The 23,485-nt window shown below is 41.8% G+C and overlaps 1 protein-coding gene across 3 annotated transcripts in view; it reads right to left on the bottom strand.

The window, feature by feature from the left end:
* LOC126194809 (stromal membrane-associated protein 1) overlaps window positions 1–23,485 on the bottom strand; it is a 133,711-nt gene that overhangs the window by 5,337 nt on the left and 104,889 nt on the right. For 2 of the 3 annotated variants that reach the window (XM_049933123.1, XM_049933121.1), the window contains exons 7-8: window positions 9,490–9,624; window positions 4,553–4,636 (exon numbers count right to left, since the gene is read on the bottom strand). In XM_049933123.1, coding sequence (XP_049789080.1) covers window positions 4,553–4,636; window positions 9,490–9,624 — 219 coding nt within the window. The remainder of the gene's footprint in view (window positions 1–4,552; window positions 4,637–9,489; window positions 9,625–23,485) is intronic. The other variant, XM_049933122.1, reaches the window with a different exon arrangement.

The following is a 23,485-nucleotide window of genomic DNA, read 5'->3' as shown; positions in this document are numbered from 1 at the left end:
TGGCCGGGAGGCCCCTTGTGTGCCAGGTCCGGCTGCCTTGATGCAGGTCTTATTACATTCGACGCCACATTGGGGGACCTGCACATTGGATGGGGATGAAATGATAATGAAGACAACACAACACTCAGTCCCTGAGCAGAGAAAATCGACCCAGCCGGGAATCGAACACAGGCCCATAGGACGGCAATCAGTCATGCTGACCACTCAGATATCGGGGCGGACATTTAGAAAGGGAAATGGATAGAGTGAAGTTAGATATAGTGGAAATTACTGAAGTTCAGTGGCAGGAAGAACAGGACTATTCGTCAGGTGAGTACAGGTTTATGAATACCAAGCCAAATAGAGGTAGTGCACAAGTAGGTCTAATAATGAAAAAGAAAATAGGAATGCGGAATGAATAAGAAAACAGACATATGGGTAAGGCACTATGAACAGCATAGTGAACGCATTATGCTGCAAACCACGGATGAAGGGCAACAGGCAGATTCATTTTCCCTAGATTTCCAGAAAGTGTTTTACACACTGCCGACTGTTAAAAGTACAAGCATACAGAATAGGCTTCAAGAAAAAGTGGCTCGAAAAAGTAATAGAACACGATATGTTGTCCTCAAAGGCAAGAACGTGTTCAAGAGTGCCCCAGGGAAGAGTGATAGGACCGCTCTCATTCCCTACACACATACAGGGACACAATTATTAAACTACATGAAATCAAATCATCGTAACTTCTGAATATTCACACTGAACCTCTGGCTGCAGGTCATAACGGGAACTAGTATGCGCATGCATGTTTTGATTTAGCAATGAAGCTCACTTTCATTTGGTTGGGTTCATCAATAAGCAAAATTGGCACATCTGGTGGACTGAGAATCCGCATTTCATGCTCAAGAAGTCACTTCACTCTAAACGGGTGATTGTGTGGTGTGCAAAGTTCAGTCACAGTGTGATATTCGTTGATGGCACGGTTACTACCGAATGGTACATTAAGGTTTTGGAAGGTGCTTTCAGGTCCATTATCCAAAGTGATCCTGATTTCAACAAGATGTGGTTTGTGCAAGACTGTTGTGCAAGACTGAGCTCGACCCCATCGAAGCAGTAGAGTGTCTGATGCCGTGGAGGGGCATTTTGGGGACTGCATTCTGGCTCCGGGATACCCAGAGGCCAGTTGCATGGGCCTCGATTGGCCGCCATATTCTCCGGATCTGAACGAATGCGACTTTTTTGGGGGGGCTATATTAAAGACAAGGTGTACAGCAATAACCTAAAACCATTGCTGAGCTGAAAACAGCCATTCAGGAGGTCACTGACAGCATCGTTGTTCCGACACTTCAGCAGTTCATGTAGAATTTCACTATTCTGCCTGTGCCACATTATTGCCAGGCATACTGAACATGTCATAACCTAAATCCGAATATCTGTAGTAACATTAACATGGTGAATAAAGTGTGTGTGTCGTAGTTTGTAACTAATTTACATTTTTTTCCATTTATATCCAATAACTGTCACCCTGTATATGACGTGACGGACAGCATGCGTAGCAATCTGTGGCCATTTGATGATTATGCTGTGTGTATGGGAAGATATCGTCACTGAGTGGCAGTAAAAGGATACAGGATGACAGACAAAATTTCTAGTTGGCGTGATGAACAGCAGCTTGCTTTTAATGTAGGAAAATGTAAGTTAATGCAGGTGAGCAGGAAAAACAATCCTGTAATGTTCAAGTGTGCTGCTCAACACAGTCATGTCGCTTAAATATCTAGATGTAATGCTGGAAAGCAATATGAAAGGGAACAAGCACGTCAGGATGTTAGTAGCGAAGGCAAATTGTCGATTTCAGTTCAAAGGGAGAATTTTTGGGAAGTTTAGCTCATCTATAAAGGATGACTACATATAGAACAATAGCACACAACTGATTGAAAATTGATTTTACTGCCACCTACATTTTGCATAAGCACCAAGAAGGTATAGTCATATATCTATCTCTCTCTCTCTCTCTCTCTCTCTCTCTCTCTCTCTCTCTCTCTCTCTCTCTCACACACACACACACACACACACTCTCTCTCTCTCTCTCTCTCTCTTATTATAGCTTTCTCCTCTGTCATGTCACTCTCACAGCAAAAATTGACAAAATTCTGCATTAGTTTTAGTAAGAAACACTTTCATATGTCTAAAAATTTCAGTTTCGCCCTAAATGTCACATCTCACTTACAGATTTGAAAGATAAGTTGAGGGAATTGATAGTGCCTTGAAATGATGATTTAAGATGAGCACTGTCAACAGAAGTAAATCAAGGGTAATGACGTGTACCTGAGTAAGGTGATGTTGAGGAAATTCGATTACGGAATGGGTTACTGAATAAGTAGATGAATTTTGCTGTTTGCATAGTGAAGTAAGGGATGACTGTAAAAGCAGAGGATATAAAATGGAGACTGTCAATAGCAAAGAAAGACTTAGTAAAAGATAGAAATATGATAACAACTAAGACAAATTTAACTGTTAGCAAGTCTTTTCTGAGACTATGTCTGAAGTGTAGCTTTAAACATAAGTGAAATGTGAATATTAAAAAGTATTCATGAGAAAAAAACAGTAGCTTTTGAAATGTGCTGTTACAGATCAGCGCTGAAGATTATACCAGTATTTTGGATAATCAATGAGAGCAACTTGTTTAACAGTCTAGAAGATGACAGACTTAGCCAGAAAATTTATGATTAATATCAAAATTAAGTTGCGGAGTTCTCACTACTGTTTGTGAAAAAAATGAGACTTAACATTAAACTCTGCACACAAACTGTATTCAGCACGCGATTAACACATATTGAACTGGAACTAACCCCTGCGCTCCATCTCTTCTCCCCCCACCCAATAAACAAAGATCAATTAACCTATGAGAATGGGTGACAATTCTCAGGTGAGAATTACAGCTCACCGTCCATTGAAAACATTCAATGATAACATATGGTTCAGTTTCTTACATACTATTCTGTAAAAATCACCACTAGTAAACTGATGAAAACAATAAGGTCTGAAACAAAACCTTGGCTTAAATAGAAAGCTCTGACTTTAAACAGAATAAAACTAAAGATAGTTGGGAATATGATTCAAACAGACCACAAGAAATGGTACTCATACCAAGAGTCCAATGATTATTATGTTATCCTGAACATAATAAGTTAATTATCAGGAGAGAACAACTGTGGATTGGAAAATAACAAAATCTTGTTAGCAGCACATTGGATTAGTAATCAAGGTAACTGAAGTAACTGAGAAAGCTGAGGCATAAAATGACACAAAGATCAGCAGTAGACACAAACTGCATTATGTTGTACTGATGGTACTGTATTACACAACAGCTATGAACAAAAACCACATCAGTAGATATTTCACACATTAAATTTTGTGTCTTGCAATCGTGAAACATATATACATCAGTTCCCTCATGTAATTACAAATCAGTGAAAATTGAAGCTCCCATTTGCATAATATTCTGAAACAATAGTAAGGAGTAACTGAATGAAACACCTTCCTGGTAGTGTGTAGCACTCTCTTGTGCCCTGACTGCAATAATTTGATACGGTATGGACCACACCTGGAGCACATAAGAATGCAATGCTCTGGCAGCTTAAAGCTGTGAACTTTTGCACTATAATAAGCAGTATGTAGGTGTTTTTCTTTTATTGTTTTAGTTCTCATTTCTACCTTTGGCAGCTTCAGATTGAGTAGGAAAGCTTCATCACAGGAATGTACGGATTACACATCAAAAGACAGTGGAATGAATTATTGGAAACTTCAATAGAACAAGAATTTATATGACAAACCATATTGCACTGATGTCTTAACTGTACTCTCGCAAAAATGTGAAAGGATACACATGAACTTTGGAACAGGTTCACTCGTAAAAAGTTAAATGGAAATTTCAGTTTCATGCAGCCACCTACTGAGACTAAGTGAAGACACTACTTTGAAATTCTTGTCTTCTCTTACCTTTGATGATAATATTTCAAAGTCCTATGACTATGAATACAGTAATGGTATCAAATTGAAAATTCACGTAAGGAATTATGAGACAGAATGGTTGGCCAGTTCTTATCCTGCCATCCTTGTCAGCTTAACTCAAGTTTTCCACATTGGTTCAATGTCCCTTTTTGTTCTATTACTATTCTGTCTTCATCTTTCTGCCTCTCTCTTTCACATTTGAACCCATTTGACTATTGTTTAATCCATTCCTTTCACTTCTAATTTTTATTATACTTCCTCCATCTTTACATCTCATTCTCTCCTTTCATCACCTGTAGACTTAAGCTGGCACATTGTGTACCAGTGGACATTTCTCACTTCATCTTTGTGACTCCATTTCCTCGCAACAGATGGGACACTCATTCTCCGTTCGGGTACAATTAAAAAAAAGAGTTTATAAGCAGTATTTAGAATTTCATTTTTGTAAGATAAGTACTGGCAAGCATAATGTCTCCTAGTAATTTTATATGTACGCAGTAACTTGATTAAAATCAATACTGCTACTCTTACAGATTATTATTAATTTACAATCAACCCATACCTGTACTGGAACAGAAGAGACTGCTGCATTAGGGCTTGCAAAATCTAACATCAAATCAACACCAGAAGATGGAGGCACATTCTCCTACAAAAATATAACAAATTCTACAAAGTGCATAACAAAATGTTTTGTCTACAAACTTCATAATGTTATATTAAAGCTGTGCTGTTTTGCAACTGATAGCCTGTTAACATTAGAAAAGAAAAAAGTAATCAACATGCAAGAGACTAATAATTAAAGATGGTTAAGAAATTTGTTATAACTAGACAATAAGAAGAGTGAACAAAGTTTCATGGCAGATATTGTGACTGTTTTTATAGGACATAATGGGAGTGGGAAAAGTGCACCAGCATCACTTCTGGGAGTCCAACAGCTTCCTGAATCTCTCTAAATTACAGGCACTGAATGCACAAGACCAAACAAATTTGTAGTGTATGGTATGTCCACTATAATCAAGAATACAACTGTCTATGAAGTGATATTAAAAATTAACTTAATGATGCAAACAAATAAATAAGAAAACTACCTGCAGACTATATCTAAAAGAACAATATGTATGAACACTCGTGCAGCTACATCCACCAAAAGACAACTATTGTCAATAAGAAATTACAGACAAGTAGCAAACTACTACTGATTGTATTAAATACATACTACACTGCTCTGCAGAACTTCAGGACCAGATAGATAAAGTAACACAACATATTAACTAGGATGTAAATGAATGAAAATGCGGGAGCATGTTGCCAGGTGTGTCACAGTCATACACAGAAAGCTGGAAGTCACACGGCAAGAGTTCAGCATGATTATGGCACAAAATAGGGCCGATCCCACAGCACAAGGCAGCTGAAAGAACAGGAAAGGATAGTTGTGTCTATGAGCAAGCAGTTACGGTGCACTTTGATGGTGTTTTTTGCTACCAATGCCCGAGAGACAACACTTAAATGACTTCACAGTGGAAGAATCAATGGGAAACCGTAAGAAGGATGGAGTGTGATGAGTGTAGGCCATGACATACCTTCATTTGCTGAGAGGTGGGAACACACACTGCACCCCGGAACATTCTCTTAACAATTATTTTGGTGGTCCTTGTGATATGGTGCAGGGAGGCTTGGGTGTACTGACCTCCAGATCTTTTAACACAGTACACTCACTAGTCAACACTATTACATGGTAGTTCCTCGTGTGTGTCTTCTCAGATGTCCATTCAGCCCTTACTTCATTTTTATGGAACAGATAAAATGTGCGACCACATCGAACAGTGCAGGTTGAGGAGCTACTGAGAAGATATTTGGTGAATGTACTGACCTGCGTCGCCCCCTCCCCCCAACCTCTCATCTCATGGAACATGTCTGGGATGCACTGGGGAGATGTCCACATGCACAACAGATCATCCCACAGTTGTCAAGCATGATGGTGAAGGAACGGAATGCCCTACCACAAGAACTCCTTATCAACCTTGTGGCGAGCATGGGAGCACGTTACAGAGCGTGCACTGCCACCCATACCATCACATGTCCTGTTAAGAACCTTGCCCCTCCTTCCGTTATGCCCAGGGGACCATCATATGTTGCAGTGACTTCAGTGTAATTATTTCCTTTGAATAAAAGTGTTATTTCTGTTTGTCTTACTACTTATTTCTTTCAGTTACCTTCTTCATTATAGTGTAGCAGTGCTTTCTATGTATGGTCAAAGTTCCATCCAACTATGTTACTTGGTAGTAACATCACGCAGAAGTTCCTTTCGTCCTTAAATTTTGTACACCAGTATATTTACTGTAGTACAAATCTTTTATAACTTTTTAGGAAATCAGGTCCCAAGCACACGAGTACACACCAAAGTAGTCATATTACTGCAATGGCCGATCCTGGATCAAAATTTCAACAGAAAAACTATGTTGTTTTCTGAAAAATTGGTACAAATGGTATTATAGTGTATAACAAGTCTCACTCCTATATTTTTAATATGCTGAAGTTAGGCAGTACCTGAATTGCTTTAACATAAATTTTAAACAAAACCTCAGTTTTGAAGAAAGGAACAAACAATGAGGACCTCAAAAGATCATTTCAACCAACAAAACATGATTTCTGCATTGTTAGAAAGTCCTAGAGCCTTCAGATAATGAGAACTGGCAGAAATGAACAACAATAGGGCTGAAACTGAATACATGGCAAAAGGAAATTAGAACATAAGAGAAGGCAAACTTTCAAAATGTGGCGCAATATGCCACCCACAAAAAGGAGGGCGGGGGGGTTTGCAACACAGAATGTCTGGGAAGGAAGCTGCTAACGGTAAATTACTAAACTACTCAGGTACTGTGAATGTGAATGGTATTATTGGAACCTTATTGTTCCATGTCCGATTCATAACTACTATTGGGAAATTAAATAATCAAACTTACAAAAACAAACTTTTTTTTTACATTTATTTATCTCTATCTTTGTGGGAAGTAGTTTACACAAGGAACTACTTTCAATATAGAAACTGACATGAGCTGCTACACGGCAGCACATACAATCAAAGAAATATGTTATATGCTTGTACGAAGCTATCTAAATCTGAAGAGATAGGTAGGTTAATGTTTAATATTCAATTAATGACTGGCTCATTAGAAATTTATCACATGCTCAGATCAGAAAATAATGGTAAAGAAACCAGGCTGTGTTCTTTTTGAAGGAACCGCCCCAATATTCAACTTCTGCGATACAGAAATATCGTGAAAAATTAAAATCTGGATGGCTAAACAGGAATTTGAAACAAAAATCTGTTCCCTGTGCGTCACCTGATTTTGTTACATGGCAATACTGAGGGAATATAAAGTCTACATTAAGTTCAATAGCTACTTACTCGAAAAAAGTGTTCAGTAGAAGTGTAACTAATACATCTTATGGCAGTAATATATTCTGACTTACACCTGAGATTGAGCACATCTCTTTCTTACTATGATGTTACATATGGCAATCTAGAGCCCTGTCCAGAGAGGAAGGGACTCAAAAATTGGATATTGAAGTGTGAACAGTGCACAACATTTCTGTGGAAGTGGTAAAATTAATATGTACTCTCAGCTGTGAATATGAACCACCTTCAGCTGTGTATTAGAAAGACAACGCTATTTTGTGCCGGACTGAGACTTTAACCCGGATTTCTCACTTTTTCGCGAGTGGTCACCTTAACCACTTCGGCTATCCATGCCCAAATCACGGCCAGATCCAAACTTCCATACGTCATTGCCCTTGTGTCACAAACTGCTCTTGTATATTACATATATTCCTGTCTAAGGAGGGCATATTTATTGGGAACAGAGGTCTCAGTATTGGTGAATAAATATGAAAAAGTAGTGTCTGTGTTGTTAGGTAGTCTGATGTGAGGCTTCTTTGGACATGCACTCACAATAAATACGCCCTCCCTGGATGGGAACACAGGTAACAATGAGTGCAGATGACAAGGATTATGACATAGGGAAGTTTGGGTCTGCTTGTGATTTGGGCACAGCTACCCGAGGTAGTTATGGCAACCACTCGCATAAAGCAGGAAATTGGGTTTGAGTCCCAATCCAGCACAAATTTTCATTGCAGTCATTCTAATATACAGCTGAAGACAATTCATATTCACAAGTGTGAATACATTTCCTGTATTACTTGATGGCTGTACTCACAGCAGTGCCTGTTCCTTTAAACATGCATTTATGTATGTCCAAATGAACATTGCATCATACTTGTTAATAACAGCAGCCCTGCTATTTTGTAATATTTAAATATTATACTGTGCAGGGCATTTATATCATTACAAGGGAATAGGTTTGGGAAGTATGTTACTAAGGAAAACCTAAAATAAAGGGAGCAAAATAAATACAAATATACACACTTATTTCTTCCTACCAAAAATCTGAAGTAATGAAAAATCAAGTAGAGCACAGGAACATTAATACACATCATATTTATTTATCGAAGTAGGAATGTGCAACAGATGATAAATGAGGCAGTTCAACCACTTACAGAGTTGCAAGAACATTGTTAACACATGGCTGTCACTGTTCTCTGGCCATATATCTCCAGCACTCAAATGATGTGAATTCTATGTTATGCAATTAATTCTAATTACATATTTTTGAACTACATGAATTTACTTAAGTTTGTTGAATACAATGCATAGATCTTCTTGAATATTAGACTTGATCATTCCATAATAAGAGGATGCTGTTTTTGGTCTGGCACAAACCTTTACAAAAACGAAGCCAAATATTTGCCTTCCAAATGCAATCCCTTAACATACCTGCTTGTGAAAGCTCTATGCCCCGACTACAGTACGAACTGCCACTGATTATCCTTGGGGTTCCTAATTCCACACAGGTTCTTTATAAAAGCTACAAGAAAAATTATACTAGTGAAAAATCTTGTAAAACATCCACAAAATATTTCTGAAGTGATCCTTCATGTCCCTATCACAGTATTTGCTGGCACTTACACCAATATTACCTAACTGGCTCTAGCCCTGACCTACCCTTTTGCAGCCAACAGGTAGGTCAAAATTACTTACCTCTATAATAGGTTTCTCAAACCAGTTCTCATACACAGTCATTTTCCACCAGTTTCCTTGGTTTCACCTGAAGGGCAAGCTATATTCATAACAACCTCATTTAAATTCCCACTCAAGCAATTTAAGTGACAGAAAATATATGTTCCTCTCTCCAGCATCATTCAAGTTCCTTTACAATGATTGCAAACTACTGTTAACATTAATTACTTTAAATACAAACAGAGTAAAACATGATTTCAAACCACAGAATCATTCTGTAATCAGCAGACAAACTGGAGGAAACACCCCCCCCCCCCTCAGTAAATGTGTCTTATTAAATACTGTATTCCACAGGGTAATAGTTTTAGTCTACATAAATATTACCATGCACATTTTATGAATATCTAAAAACTTTCAAATACCTGTGCAACTGGATAGCCAAGGGTAGCAGCAGGGGCCACATTTGGTGTTGCCATATTGAAGAAAGGATTGGATGCTGCTAAACTTGCTGTAGTAGCCTGAGGTGCCACATTTGGTATGCCACCAAATACTCCATTCTGTTTATGAAACAACAACAGCTGAAGAATGGCATGCAAATGCCCCACAGCAAGCTCAATAATATGTGATAGTAAAGAACTATAATGATTAATCTATGCTGTTCAATAATTAGTTCGATCATTCTTTTATAAAATAGTTATTGTCTTCAAGCAACCTATTACACACAAGATTCTCTCACTTCCTGGGTGCACACTACATGAGAATTTGTGTGGTAGTAAAGTATCATTTGAAAGATTAGTGCACGATACTGATATGTATGTTCTTGTGTTGGGCTGTGTTGCGTGTCAGTGTCCAAACAGTGTGGCTGTGGGAGATATACTATTTTACACTGAACACTTTCTTGTTCGAATTTTACATATGCCGCCTCCTTTCTCTGGTACACACATTTCATATGCCAATACCTTTTTAAAAACTAAAACACATTCAAATTTAAATGTCAACAAAACTACACTCACAGAATATAACTAAGGAATTAAGACACACAGCTGATGGGGAACAACAGCACGAGACAGTGGGCGTGTGTCAAATACATCAAACTACATTTAACCCAATGGAAGTAGTGAAATGGTGTGATTAATGATGTACACGAAGGAAGTAGTACTTTGTAATCAATAGTATTGGGCATATTTCCTGACACACTGAAATATATAGTAGTAACAGTTGTCTATAAACCTGAATATAAACAAACTACTATTAAGTTGATGCAAAAACGGCCTGTGATAAAATAATAGTTTTTCTGCAGAACTTATCCTTTAAGATTAACACTGTCTCTGCTCTTTCTGAATTCACAAAAATGTTTCAATGACTTTGAAAGAGAGTTCAAGAAATGCAACATCTGCAGATCACAAGCATGTTAATCAAGGATCTCAACTGAACTTTACCTGATACCTCTTAACTGAAATGGCTCACAACTGGTTCACGGGGAACAGTTAAGAGTTTTACTCTAACAAATGCTAGTATTATGTGATTTCAACAAGCAAAGACGATCTGCTAGCACCAAAAACAAGTACAGTAATAAGCTGTATGAAACAGTGCATGTAAAATTCTTTGGGATCCAAAAAGGTATCATGTTAAAATACAGTCAACACACAAAATAATCCAGATCCCCAGTTCACCATGACCTACACATATATTTACTTCTTGTTGTCTTGTCTTATGGAATAACTGTACTTGCACAAATATAAGCTGCGTGCGAATATAGACCACACCTAAACTTTTGACACAAGAATGGAGTAAAAAGTATATCTCTAATATAGGTCATACAACCAAATTTACCCCCAATTACTAAGTAATACTGCTGCTGTGTGCATGATGCAGACACTAAATTATTACTAAATAAAAACTGAGAAACTTCAAATTATCAGCTACGTATTAAACAAAGGAATATGGGAATGCTGGACACAGATTTCACATAGTGGAAAAGAATTATCATCAGTAGGTGCAAGTTAAGAGTTGGTTGGTTGGTTGGTTGGTTTGTTTAAAGGAAAATCCACAAGAACGAAGGGAAGGCAATGAACACTATGAGGACAAGAAAACAACAGAGATGCTAGAAACAGAAGAGAGTAAAACATGAAAGCAGGTTACAGTGGCTGGCCAACCACGAGAATATAAAGGGAAAGCCAGCCACTCAGCAAAACATTAAAACCTCCACCCTAAAAGCACTAGGGTGGAGGACACAGAGGGACAAAGGACATGCGCTAAAACCTAAATAGAAGTATAAAACCCACTCTCACGGATAAAACGTAAAACTAAAGCTGCTGTTGAGGCATTATCGCCCAACATAGCAGAGCGGCTAAAAGTGGACAGTCCAGCAAGAGGTGGACGACTGTCATTTGGGAGCCACAGTGAGACTTAGGTAGGTTCTTGCGATGGAGTAGGTAACCATGCATTAGCCAAGTATGGCCAATGCGGAGCAGGCAGAGGACAACTGATTCCCTGCGAGAGGCCTGCATGGAAGACTTCCACACATTCATAGCTTCTTTAATGACATGCAGTTTGTTGTGCGGGCTGTTATGCCATTCCGCCTCCCAAAGCCAAGAAAACCCTGCGGTGTAAGACAGAACACAGGTCAGCTTCGGAGATGCCTATCTCCAGAAGCGGTTTCCGCGTTGCCTATTTGGCCAGCCTGTCTGCAAGTTCGTTGCCGAGGATTCCGACGTGTCCTGAGGTCCACACAAACACCATGGAATGGCGGGACTGTTCCAGGGCATAGATGGACTCCTGAATGGACAGTACCAGAAGGTGGAGAGGGTAGCACTTTTCGATAGCTTGTAGGCCGCTCAATGAGTTCATACACAGGAGAAATGACTCGCCAGGGCATGATCGGATGTACTCAAGAGCATGAGATATGGCCGCCAACTCTGCAGTGAAAACACTGCAGCCAACTGGCACGGAGTGCTACTCAATATGTCCTCCATGAACATATGCAAAGCCTACGTTACTGTCAGCCATTGAGCCATAGGTGTAAACCACTTCAGAGCCCCGGAACAAGTCAAGCATCAAGAGGAAGTGACAGCAGAGAGCGGTGGGGTTACGGAGTCCTTGGGGCCGTGCAGAAGGTCCAGACGAAGCTGCGGCCGAGGCGTACACCATGGAGGCATATGTGAATGGACCGCAAGTAGAGGTGGTAAAGGGAAAGACTCCAGTTTGGAGAGAAGGCACCGCACGCTAACCCCAATCTGGGTCACCGATGCAGGAGATGGACTGCCGTGGGCGGGAAAAGGAGAACTATGAATGTGTGCTGAGTAACTGGCGAGCAGTTGCTCACGTCTGATCTGCAGTGGAGGGACACCAGCCTCCACCAGTATGCTGGTCACCGGACTCGCCCTAAAAGCTCCTGTCGCTAATCGAACCCCACAGTGGTGCACAGGGTTGAGTAAATACAATGCTGAAGGTGCTACCATACCATAAACCACACTCCAATAGTCAATTCAGGATTGGACAAGGGCTCTGTAGAGCTGCAGCAGTGTACAGTGATTTGCAACCCAATTGGTGTTGCTCAGGCAACGGAGGACATTGAGGTGCTGCCAGCACTTCTGCTTAAGCTGATGAAGATGAGGGAGCCAAGTCAATCGAGCGTCGAAAACCAGTCCTAGGAATTGATATGACTCCACTACAGTGAGTGGATTGTCATTAAGGTAAAGTGCGGGTTCCGAATGAACAGTACGACATCAAAAGAAGTGCACGACACACGACTTTGCGGCTGAAAACTGGAAGCCCTGGGCTAGAGCCCATGACTGTGCCTTGCTGATGGCTCCTTGGAGGCGCCATTCAGCAACAACAGTACTGGAGTAGCAGTACCAAATGCAGAAGTCGTATGCATACACAGGAGGTGAGACGGAGCGCCCGACAGCTGCTGCTAGACCGTTTATGGTCACTAAAAATAGAGAGACACTCAATACAGAGTCCTGCAGGACTCCATTCCCCTGGATATGGATGGAACTACGGGAGTCACCAACTTGGACACGGAAAGTACGGAGCAACAGGAAGTTTTTGATAAAAATTGGGAGTGGTCCCCAGAGACCCCACTCGTACAATGTGGCAAGGACATGTCAGGTTGTGTCGTATGCTATACGTAAGTAAAAAAAAGACGGCAATCTGGTGTTGCCCCATCAGCTCTCGAACATACAAGGTACTAGGGTGAGGAAGATCCGCTGCCATCCTTAGCCTGATGTTCCTCCCATGGTGTGGCCAGGGAGGGGAAGGATTTGGGATCGTACTTCTGTGTGTTGAATTGAGCTCGTGATCGCTTAGAGACTGCTGGTGTTTCCCTACCAGCAAGAGATGATGGACTACGCTGCATCACGTGTCATCCGCCCTGATGCCATCCACTCTGACCAGGTGCCTTCCCCATGGGTGCCACCCAGCCGCAGCAAAGGCCACCTGGCAGGATGGCCATTGCCGAGAGTCCTTATGCCCCAGGGGGATGGGCATCTACCAATTGGCATACGTAGGGAGTTAACGGCGCAGGCATCAGCAGAGCAATCCCTGTGAGATCAGGGGGCTACAACCAACAGGGTACATGGTGGCCCCACCACAATGGACTGCCTACAGTGCTGGATATCAGGTGCAATGTAGTCCATGGTTATCATCAACGCAGAAATCGACACTGCATAGTGCATGGTGAAAAATGCACCCAGGAAGGTGTCCTCGTCCAAGAGATGGTGAATGGGCAGGATTGCAATGCGACGACAAGAAAGTGGGCTAAGATCTCAATGCATGATGGACATGATGCACCTTGCAAGGTGTCTTTACCCAATTGGCTCACTCTTCGGGAAAATTTTGAAGAATGGAGGTCAAACCCTACAGGGGACCATCATGTAAAGGCTGAAACGTGTTAAACTCCTTTTAGTCGCCTCGTACAACAGGCACTAATACCTCGGGCCTATTCTAACCCCGGACCTGTAGGTGGCAAGTTAAGAGTAAATCTTAAATAGTTCAAAAACTTCGTTCATTTCGAGGGTAAAGTGCAAATATCCAGACAGGGAAGAAGACTTGGCTGACTTTTTAGTTCTAAATGGGAAATGTGGATGTGCCACAACAACTGAAACGATTCACATGGAGGCCGCAAAACAGCACGTAAAATAAACATTTCACCAAAGGAATTTAAAGTTTTGTACAGATAGTTTCAGCAATTTATGGAACGAAATGGTGTGTGTGTGTGTGTGTGTGTGTGTGTGTGTGTGTGTGTGTGTGTGTGTGTGTGTGTTTTGTGTAACCACAATCGCGCTTACGGAACAGTTTGATATTTCTCCAGCATTATGTGATCCAGCTTCGACACAAAATTTTTTATTTACATCCCCAAACAGAAAATGCAGACCACACAATGGTCTATTTTGTTATGCTGATCGGCACTATAGTAAATGTTGTAGGAGAACATAATGTGCAAATTTGTACGTTTCATGCTGAAAAGCAGCAGTACAGTTTTTTTTCCTTTTTTCTTTTTTTCCAAGAACAGCTGCTGTATTTGTGTACAAGTACAAATTTTTCCAATATTTTCTACTTACACGTTTGATGATTTCAGGGTTGTCATAAGTTTCCTCACGGGAAATTCCCTAATTTCCAGGCACGTTTTAGCATTTTTCCCGACAAATTCTGAGATTGAGTGATAGGGTTTATAGAGCCAAACAGTGAGATCATCAGTCCCGCAATTGCAAAGTTACTCACAGAAGAAAGAGGGTCAGCTAAAAGTGAACAGATCCAGTCAGGGGAGTCAAACTATGAAACAAGTTAAAACACACACAGTAAAAGGCATAAAATGTTAGACCAAATCTAAAAATGGGAAAAGTGATCTTTCCATGGAGGACTGGTCATGGGGTTCCAGACAGAGAGAATGTGAAGAGAGGCCACAACCACAACCACCCTGCCTCTGCTCCAGGAGTAAAGCAAAATCTTATATGTGGAAATAACCACTTTCACAGAGGAAACTGAGGACCAGTTCAATCATCCATGAATTGTCCACTAATATTAACATTAAGGAAGGTGACATTCTACCAATATGTGGGATATCATCAGTCTCACTCCACAACTGTATTGTGGTGGTGGTTTGTTACACAGGAGGACACAGTGGGTGAGCCTGGTATGACCAACACGTAGACAGCATAAAGCAGTGGATGACTACTGAGAGGAGCAGAAGGAAGAGCACTGAAGTGCAGCAGTCTCCTTGACTGTGTGGAGTTTATTACTGAGAGCAGTAGCACACCAGATGTCATTCCAGTTTCAGGCAAAGAGAAATTTGACATAGATCTGCATGTCCGCAGCTGGAGTCATGAAAGGGAATGGAGTGCGAATATTAGCTTATCTAGACAGTCAGCCCGTTCATTCCCTGGAATACCCACATGACTTAGGACTCTGAAAAAGACAACTGAGCAGGCAGCACGGCCAAGGAAGGAGAGAAGATCATGGAAAGCAGAGACCAAAAGATGACGATAGTAGCAGGCTACTCAATGAGTTGTTGCATATTAAAAACGGTGGAGGGAGGCCTGAGTAACAAAAAGGAGGGCCTTGGTAATGGCTAGCAGCTCTGCTGTGAACACATTACATGATTCCAGCAATAAACGGTGTTCTAAGCCAGTAAGAGATGTGAAGGTGTATCCCACTTTATCTATCATCATAGAACCATCAGTGTAGAAGATGGTAGCACCCTGAAACTCTGCAAGGATGGAATGTACAAGATGCTGGAAGACCATAGGGGAGAGAGAGTCCTTAGGACACTGGAATAGGTCGGTCCTAATCCATGGTCTAGGCATCATCCAAGGGGGTGTGTGAGAGGAAATACATGGCGCACATTTCAGTGAATGGAGATGGAGATCTCGATGAGGGGAAGTGAGACGCACTGCAACTGGCAATCCCACCTATGGGATCAGGAGGGAGATGTCCATCACTCACTCACAAATAGGACAGGGTACACGGGATGGTCAGGGAATCTGCAAATGGCAATTGTGTAAGAAACCAGGAGTTGGCTTCATTGTATTTGTAGAGGGAGGGAATCCTCGCTTCTGTGAGGAGACTCAACGGGACTATTGCAAAAGGCACCGATAGCCAGACGGACCCCACAATGGTGAACAGAATCAAGTATTTTCAGAGTGTAAGGAGCCGCTGAGCCATAAACCTGACTTCCATAATCTAGCCTGGACAAGACCAGAGCACTGTAAAGATCTAGAGGAGTAGCATTGCCCACACCCCAAGATGTGCAGGCTAGGAGGCAGAGAGCATTAAGCTTCTGCGTGCATGTAGTCTTCAGGCAGCAAATATGGGTTAGCCATGTCAGCTTTTCATCAAAAAACAGACCCAAGAAATGGGACTGTGCTGTAACATCTATAAGCAGGTTGTGTAAATGAAGTTTTGGATTAGGGTGTACTATGAATTGATGACAAAAATGCATAATTTGCATTTTGGAGGGAGAAAATTGGAAGCCACAGGATACAGCCCATGCAGAGGTCCATCGGATGGTGTCTTGGAGCCGGCACTCAGCAGAAGCAATCGAGTGGGAGCCACACCAGATGCAAAAATCTGTCTGCATACAACGCTGGAGTAACCTGAGAGCCAACACAAGTTACAAGCCTTTTGATGGCTATGAGGAAAATTGTGACACTTAATACAGGACCCCATGGGATACCATTCTCCTTAATCTGAGGGGTGCTGAGTGAAGTGGCAACTGGAACCCGGAAGAGCTGGTGGGATTAAAAAAAAAAAAAAAAAAAAAAAAAAAAAAAAAAAAAAAACCACGAATAAAAATCTGAAGGGGGCCGCAAAAGCCCCAGTCACAGAGGTAAACTAAAATGTGATGGCGCCAAGCCATGTCACACGCCTTATGTAGGTCAAAGAAGACCATGACAAGGTGCAGACAGTAGGTAAAAGCCAGTCGGATTGCAGTGTCGAATCTGAGTAAATGGTCAACTGGAGATCGTCCTTCCCAGAAGTCACATTGATACGGGGAAAAAAGGCCTCTAGATTCGAGTACTCAACATAATCTGAAGCTAACCAGCCTCTCAACCAATTTACGAAGTATGTTCATCAGGCTAATTGGGCAGTAGCCGTCAAGAGACGTTTGCTTCTTCCCAGGCTTAAGGGTGGGGATAACTATACTGTCTTGCCACTGTGAGGAAAAGGCATCCCTGAGTCAAATGCGAGTATATTGCTTCTGTGTAATGTCCAAGTGTTGGCTCATCTGGTTGTGGATGGAATCTGGGCTTGGGGCTGTCATGTGAAGATGTAAGAGACAGCAAGAATTCCCATTCAGTGAAGGGTTCATTACAGGGTTCAGCTTGGTGAGGATTGAAACAGAAGGGGTCTGTTCAACTCCTCCTGCTGGAGGAAGGTGGCAGGATAGGAAGAGGACGCCAATACTGGCATAAAGTGTGTTGCGAGGTGTTCTGCAAGGACCAATGGATCAGTATACAGAGCACCTTGGAGGATAATCCCATTGACAGTTGACTGTCACTGGTGGCCCAGAAGTCTACAGAGCTTGGACCAAACTTGCAATGAAGAGCCATACGTCCCGAGAGACGAAACATAGTTCTCCTTGCACTCCTTTTTACTCCGCTTAATAAGGTAACAAGCCTTAGCACAGAGATGCTTAAAAGCGAGGAGGCTGGTCTGTGAAGGGTGTTGTTTAAATCATTGCAGCACCCGTCGGTGGTCCTGGGCAGCAACTGCTACATTCGTGGTCCACCATGGTACTGGTTGACGATGAGGGGGACCGGTTGATAGGGGGACAGCAGTGCCAGCAGCATGAAGAATAGTGGCAGAAATAACCTGAACAACCACATCAATACAGATCAAAGGAGAGGTGTCAGTGCACAGCAGACTTATTTAAAGGCCAACTGGCCCTGCAGTACGCCCAACGTGGGGCCTATCTGCCTGGCAGCAACAGGGGAATGACAGAATCACTGGAAAGGGGTCACTGCCACAAAGATCATCACGAGTGACCAATGTAGGCAAGCCATAACAGCAGGGGAGGAGACTGTGATATCGAGAACAGTAAATGTTCGACGAGCACCACTGAAGTAGGTAGCGAAACTGTCACTGAGGAGAGAAACCAAAGTCTGTAGTAAGCTGGTGAAGTATAAGACACCAACCCAACGAAGTGGCACTCTCCACGGGGGTGGTGTGCACTGGAGTCCACAAGGAGGAAATATGGGGGCAGGAATTGCTGTATTAAGGTAGACAGCTCAGCATAAGGAAGTGGCTTACCTGGAGGAAGGTAGACATTGCAAATGGTGATGGCTGCAGTCACCTGCACTCTGAACTACTATCACATCCAGTTGGTATGAAGTGGGATCCAGTCACTAATGACATCAGTGCAAACCAAAGTGCAGACGCCTCCAGAAGCTATCCCAGAGCTGGCACGGTTCTGACAGAATGTTCAATAACACGAAACTTTTGAGAGTGGTCATCACAAAAGCTAGTTTCTTGAAGAGCAAGACAGAATGAAGAAGAGGAGGAAACAAGGCATTGTATTTCCGGGAGATGGCAATAATATCCGTTGCAATTCCACTGTATTATCGTTTGGTGAGAGTCCAGGTGGCAGTATAATTCACCCCTTTCTAACTTTGGCACAGAAAGGGGTGAATTATACTGCCACTGAAGTCTTTGGTCACTTACCAAATAGTATCAAAAGTCTGACAGATAACCAACAAGTATTTAAGAAAAAATTAAAAGAATTTCTGAATGACAACTCGTTCTACTCCATAGAGAAACTTTTAGATATAAATTAAGAAAGAATAACCAAACAAAAAAAAAAATATAAAAAAGGTTGTTATATTAACTTAATTATGTCATGTATTAGAAAATTTGACTCGTTCCACATCATTACGAAATATCGTATCCATGATCCATGGAACTAGTATTAATCTAATCTAATCTAATCTAATACATAAAGAAGACGAGGGGAGCTCAAGTCACTGTCGGTGGTCTTCATCAATGAAGATGGGATGACATCCATAAAAACTGGGTCTGATTTAGGAGGAGGTGGAGGGGTGAAGCACTTTGGGTTGCCGGGGAAGCCTCGTCCTTTGACTTGCACCACTACTACTACTACGTCTCCCTTGGAGGGACAGAGGCGGCGTTATCAGCAAGAGAATAGGTGGCAGTGATGTCAGGATTGGACAAGTCAAACAAAAGTTTTCAGAGTCCAAAAGCGTGTAATACGTATTATTTGTGGAGTAAATTCACGGACGTCCTGTAGAAAACTCTTCAAAGAACTGGGTATACTAACTACTGCCTCTCAGTATATTTACTCCTTAATGAAATTTGTCCTAAATAATATATCTCTTTTTCCAACAAACAGCTCAGTTCATACATACAATACCAGGAACAAAAATGATCTGCACAAGGACTTAAAAGCACTTACTTTAGTTCAAAAAAGGGGTCCACTACTCGGGAACACTCATCTTCAATAATTTGCCAGTAAACATAAAAAATTTAGTTACAAATAATGATCAGTTTAAAAGGAGCCTGAAAGACTTACTAGTGGCCAACTCCTTCTACTCCATTGACGAATTTTTTAATAGAAACAAATGATGTATTGTATATATTCATACTATTAGTATTGTTATTTCAGCTTAAAAATAAAAAAATAAATTGACATGTTCCACATCCACGAGGATCTCCTCAGCACGGATCTATGGGACGAAAACTAATCTAATCTAATCTCAGAGAGTGAGTGACTTTGGGGTCCTACAAGTGCAGGTCTCTCCTCTGGCCCAACTGAGGGTGCAAGCTTCCTGTCCTGAGAACATCTGGGAGGAGTGTTCCGAGATGGAGCCCCATCCCTACAAGGAGCCAGAGGAGAGGACGTTTTTCCTGGCTGGGGGAGGGGGGGGGGAGGGGGAGGGGGGAGGGGGGGAGGAGGAGGAGGAGGAGGAGGAGGAGGAGGAGGAGCGGTTCCAGGAGGGGAAGAGACGGGAGCCATCAAGGGTGAGGAAATGGAAAGGGGCAGTATGGTGGTAAGGGGGAGGGGTGAGTAGTGAAAGGCATAACTGAGGCATAGGTAGAGCAGAGATTTACAGGGTGAAGTCCGAAGAAATTTCTTCGGGGCTTCAAAGTAGCTGAGATGGTCAAGGGTCTTTATTTCCTGAATTCTTTCTTGCTTCACGTACAATGAACACTCTGGTGAATGGGGAGAATGGAGACCAGAGCAGTTTACACAGTTAAGCAGTGGGGTTCAAGGGCTCCCCACAGCAAGAGGGCAACCACATATGGGAGTGGCATCGCATCACGAAGACATGTGGCCAAAATTGTGGCAATGGAAGCAATGCATGGGAGGTGGAACTTATGGTTTCACATCACATCTGTACACCATTACCTTGACCTACTCAGGCAGGATATCCCATGCAAATGCCATGGTGAAAGCGACAGTGTTTACATGATGGTCCTTAGGGCCTCTCTGGACATGTCGGATGAAATGAACATCATGTCGCTCCAGATTAGCCCCAAGTTCATTGAACTTGAGGAAAAGGCCTGTATTGAAAATTATATCCTGTGTCATACTGCGTGACTTGTGTGATGCAATAGCATTGGGATTGTCTCCTAAATGGTCGGATGCACAGAGGGAGGCTGGCTGACTGGCAGAAGTTGTCTTTATGAGGAGAGAGCCAGGGTTCATCTTGCTTAATGACTCAACTTCACGTAACTTTTCTTCAGTATGCTCCACAAAGAAAAGGGGTTCTCCCTGTCAGTCCTGGTACAGACTAGGAACTGTGGAAAGGGTCTCGCCCCAAGCCAGCATATCTAGACCTCATCCCAGGTTGCATCCAAGGAGTATAAGGCTGGAAAGGCAGAAACAGGAACTGAGACTGAGACAGAACTACATTAAGGAAGAGTCATGGCCACAGTATAGTGGCCAGATAGTTTTAACACATTTCGTGTGCCAGGATGGGTACTTAACAGCCCCACTACATGGACTGACTACCAAGTTGGTGACCTAGCAAGGTGGCAAAAGGGCTTTGGAGGGGAAGAGGAAGAGCAGAGGGATCCACACCAAGGACACTAGGGAGGGAGTTCTTCCCCCATCTGGCTCACACTACAGATTTCAAATTTAGAGATGGAGGTCAAACACCCGAGGGGGACGAATAAAGAAAAGCCAAAAAGGAGGAGGGAAAGCAACCAACCAAAGTCGCAAGAGAAAGCAAAGTAATGAGGGTAGCCAGGGCGACACAAAGATGAACACAGAGAAGGTATGGAAGGGGCAAAGGGAAAGCAGCCCAGAAAAGAACAAAGGTTGCAATAGCTCAGAGACCCATGCGCGCCACTCACATAACCACGAAAGGGCTGTTGGCCCCTTGGGGGACAAATTTTGAGATTTGAAGTGTAAGCAAAGACAAAAGTTACGATTAAAAAAAAATAAAAAAAATATGGAAGGACTTCTGTATTTCTAAACATATGAGCAAAAATCTTAAGCACTAACAATGACAGCTTTTGAAATGAACTGTTTTTAGATGGAGAAAGCAAGTCAAATGTTGTGTGTTTCTTGAAGACCACATACTATATTTTACTTCAATGAAAACCAAACACATTTGGTGACAAAAATACGTATTCCATTGGAATAGCAAGACAGATTTAAAATATCTTCACCAATTTCAGAAATAACCTCTTGAAAGAAGTGTATAAGGCAGGGAAGAACTGCATGAGCCAACACTATAAGTGACTCCCCAATGTTACTCAATCTGTATATTGAGCAAGTGGTAAAAAAAAAAAAAAAAAAAAAAAAAAAAAAAAAAAAAAAAAAAAAAAAAAAAATTTGGGCATAGGTATTAAAATCCATGGAGAAGATATAAAAACTTTTGAGGTTCGCCGATGACATTGTCAGAGACAGCAAAGGACCTGAAAGAGCAGCTGAACGGAATGGACAGTGTCTTGAAAGGAGGGTATAAGATGAACATCAACAAAAGCAAAACGAGGATAATGGAATGTAGTCGAATTGAATCGGGCGATGCTGAGGGAATTAGATTAGGAAATGAGATGCTTAAAGTAGTAAAGGAGTTACGCTATTTGGGGAGCAAAATAACTAATGATGGTCGAAGTAGAGAGGATATAAAATGTAGACTGGCGATGGCAAGGAAAGCGTTTGTGAAGTAGAGAAATTTGTTAACATCGAGTATAGATTTAAATGTCAGGAAGTTGTTTCTGAAAATATTTGTATGGAGTGTAGCGGTGTATGGAAGTGAAACATGAACGATAAATAGTTTAGACAAAAAGAGAATAGGAGCTTTCGAAATGTGGTGCTACAGAAGGATGCTGAAAATTAGATGAGTAGATCACATATCTAATGAGGAAGTACTGAACAGAATTGGGGAGAAAAATTTGTGGCATAACTTGACTAGAAGAAGTGATCGATTGGTACGACATATTCTGAGGCATCAAGGGATCACCAATTTAGTACTGGAGGGCAGCGTGGAGGGTAAAAATCGTAGAGGGAGACCAAGAGATGAATACACTAAACAGATTCAGAAGGATGTAGGTTGCAGTAGGTACTGGGAGATGAAAAAGCTTGCACAGGATAGAGTAGCATGGAGAGCTGCATCAAACTAGTCTCTGTACTGAAGACCACAACAACAACTAGTGACTCCAATGAAATGTTTATTCTACTATGTTGTTGTCAGTTATTGTTCACTGTGTTGTGTCTATTATTTTACAGGTATTGTGTGGTTTTTCCTTCAAGAAATATTTGAGTACGTAGTGTACAAACTGCCAGTACTGCCACCATTTTCTTTCTCTTATCAACCATACTTTCAAATGTATAAACTACTTTCAAAGTGCCAAAATGTACTACAATAAATAAAATGTCTATAAAACGCCGCACTGTACAATGTACTTGCAGTGAGACAGTTGCAATTCCTGAAATCCATTGCCCGCGGCCTCTGGCCTGCGAAGGAGCACCACAGTCCTGAATCCACAGATAAACCACGAAAATCTGCCAGATTACACCACACACAGACAGACCTGGCCTGCAGGTGAATCAGTGGGACTAGACCCGACAGACAGGGCCTGCACATTAGTGGGAAATAATCTGCTTCAGATTGGCAGGCCTGGTCCATTAGATATACCCACAGAAATGGCCTGCAGCTTTGGCCCGTCATGGAAGTACACTGGTGTGGCCAGCTATTTACTTATCACAGACACCACGTTGACGAAATGAGAATGCATTGATCAATCCACGCAACAGATAACTTGCATGAATACTTTGAAAATCAATACTAATTAGGATAGGTAACAACTCACCGTGAAGATGGTCACTGAGTCGCAGACAGGCATGTAGAAAAGACAGTCACACACAACAAAATTTTTGGCCAAAGCCTTTGTCAGAACACGAGCACACACACATTCACACAACCATTCAGACAACTAATACACACATGA

This window comes from Schistocerca nitens, chromosome 7 (assembly GCF_023898315.1).
Source record: "Schistocerca nitens isolate TAMUIC-IGC-003100 chromosome 7, iqSchNite1.1, whole genome shotgun sequence".
Taxonomy (NCBI): domain Eukaryota; kingdom Metazoa; phylum Arthropoda; class Insecta; order Orthoptera; family Acrididae; genus Schistocerca; species Schistocerca nitens.
Note: the sequence above shows the minus strand (reverse complement) of the source record. Positions and strands in the feature narration are given on the sequence as shown.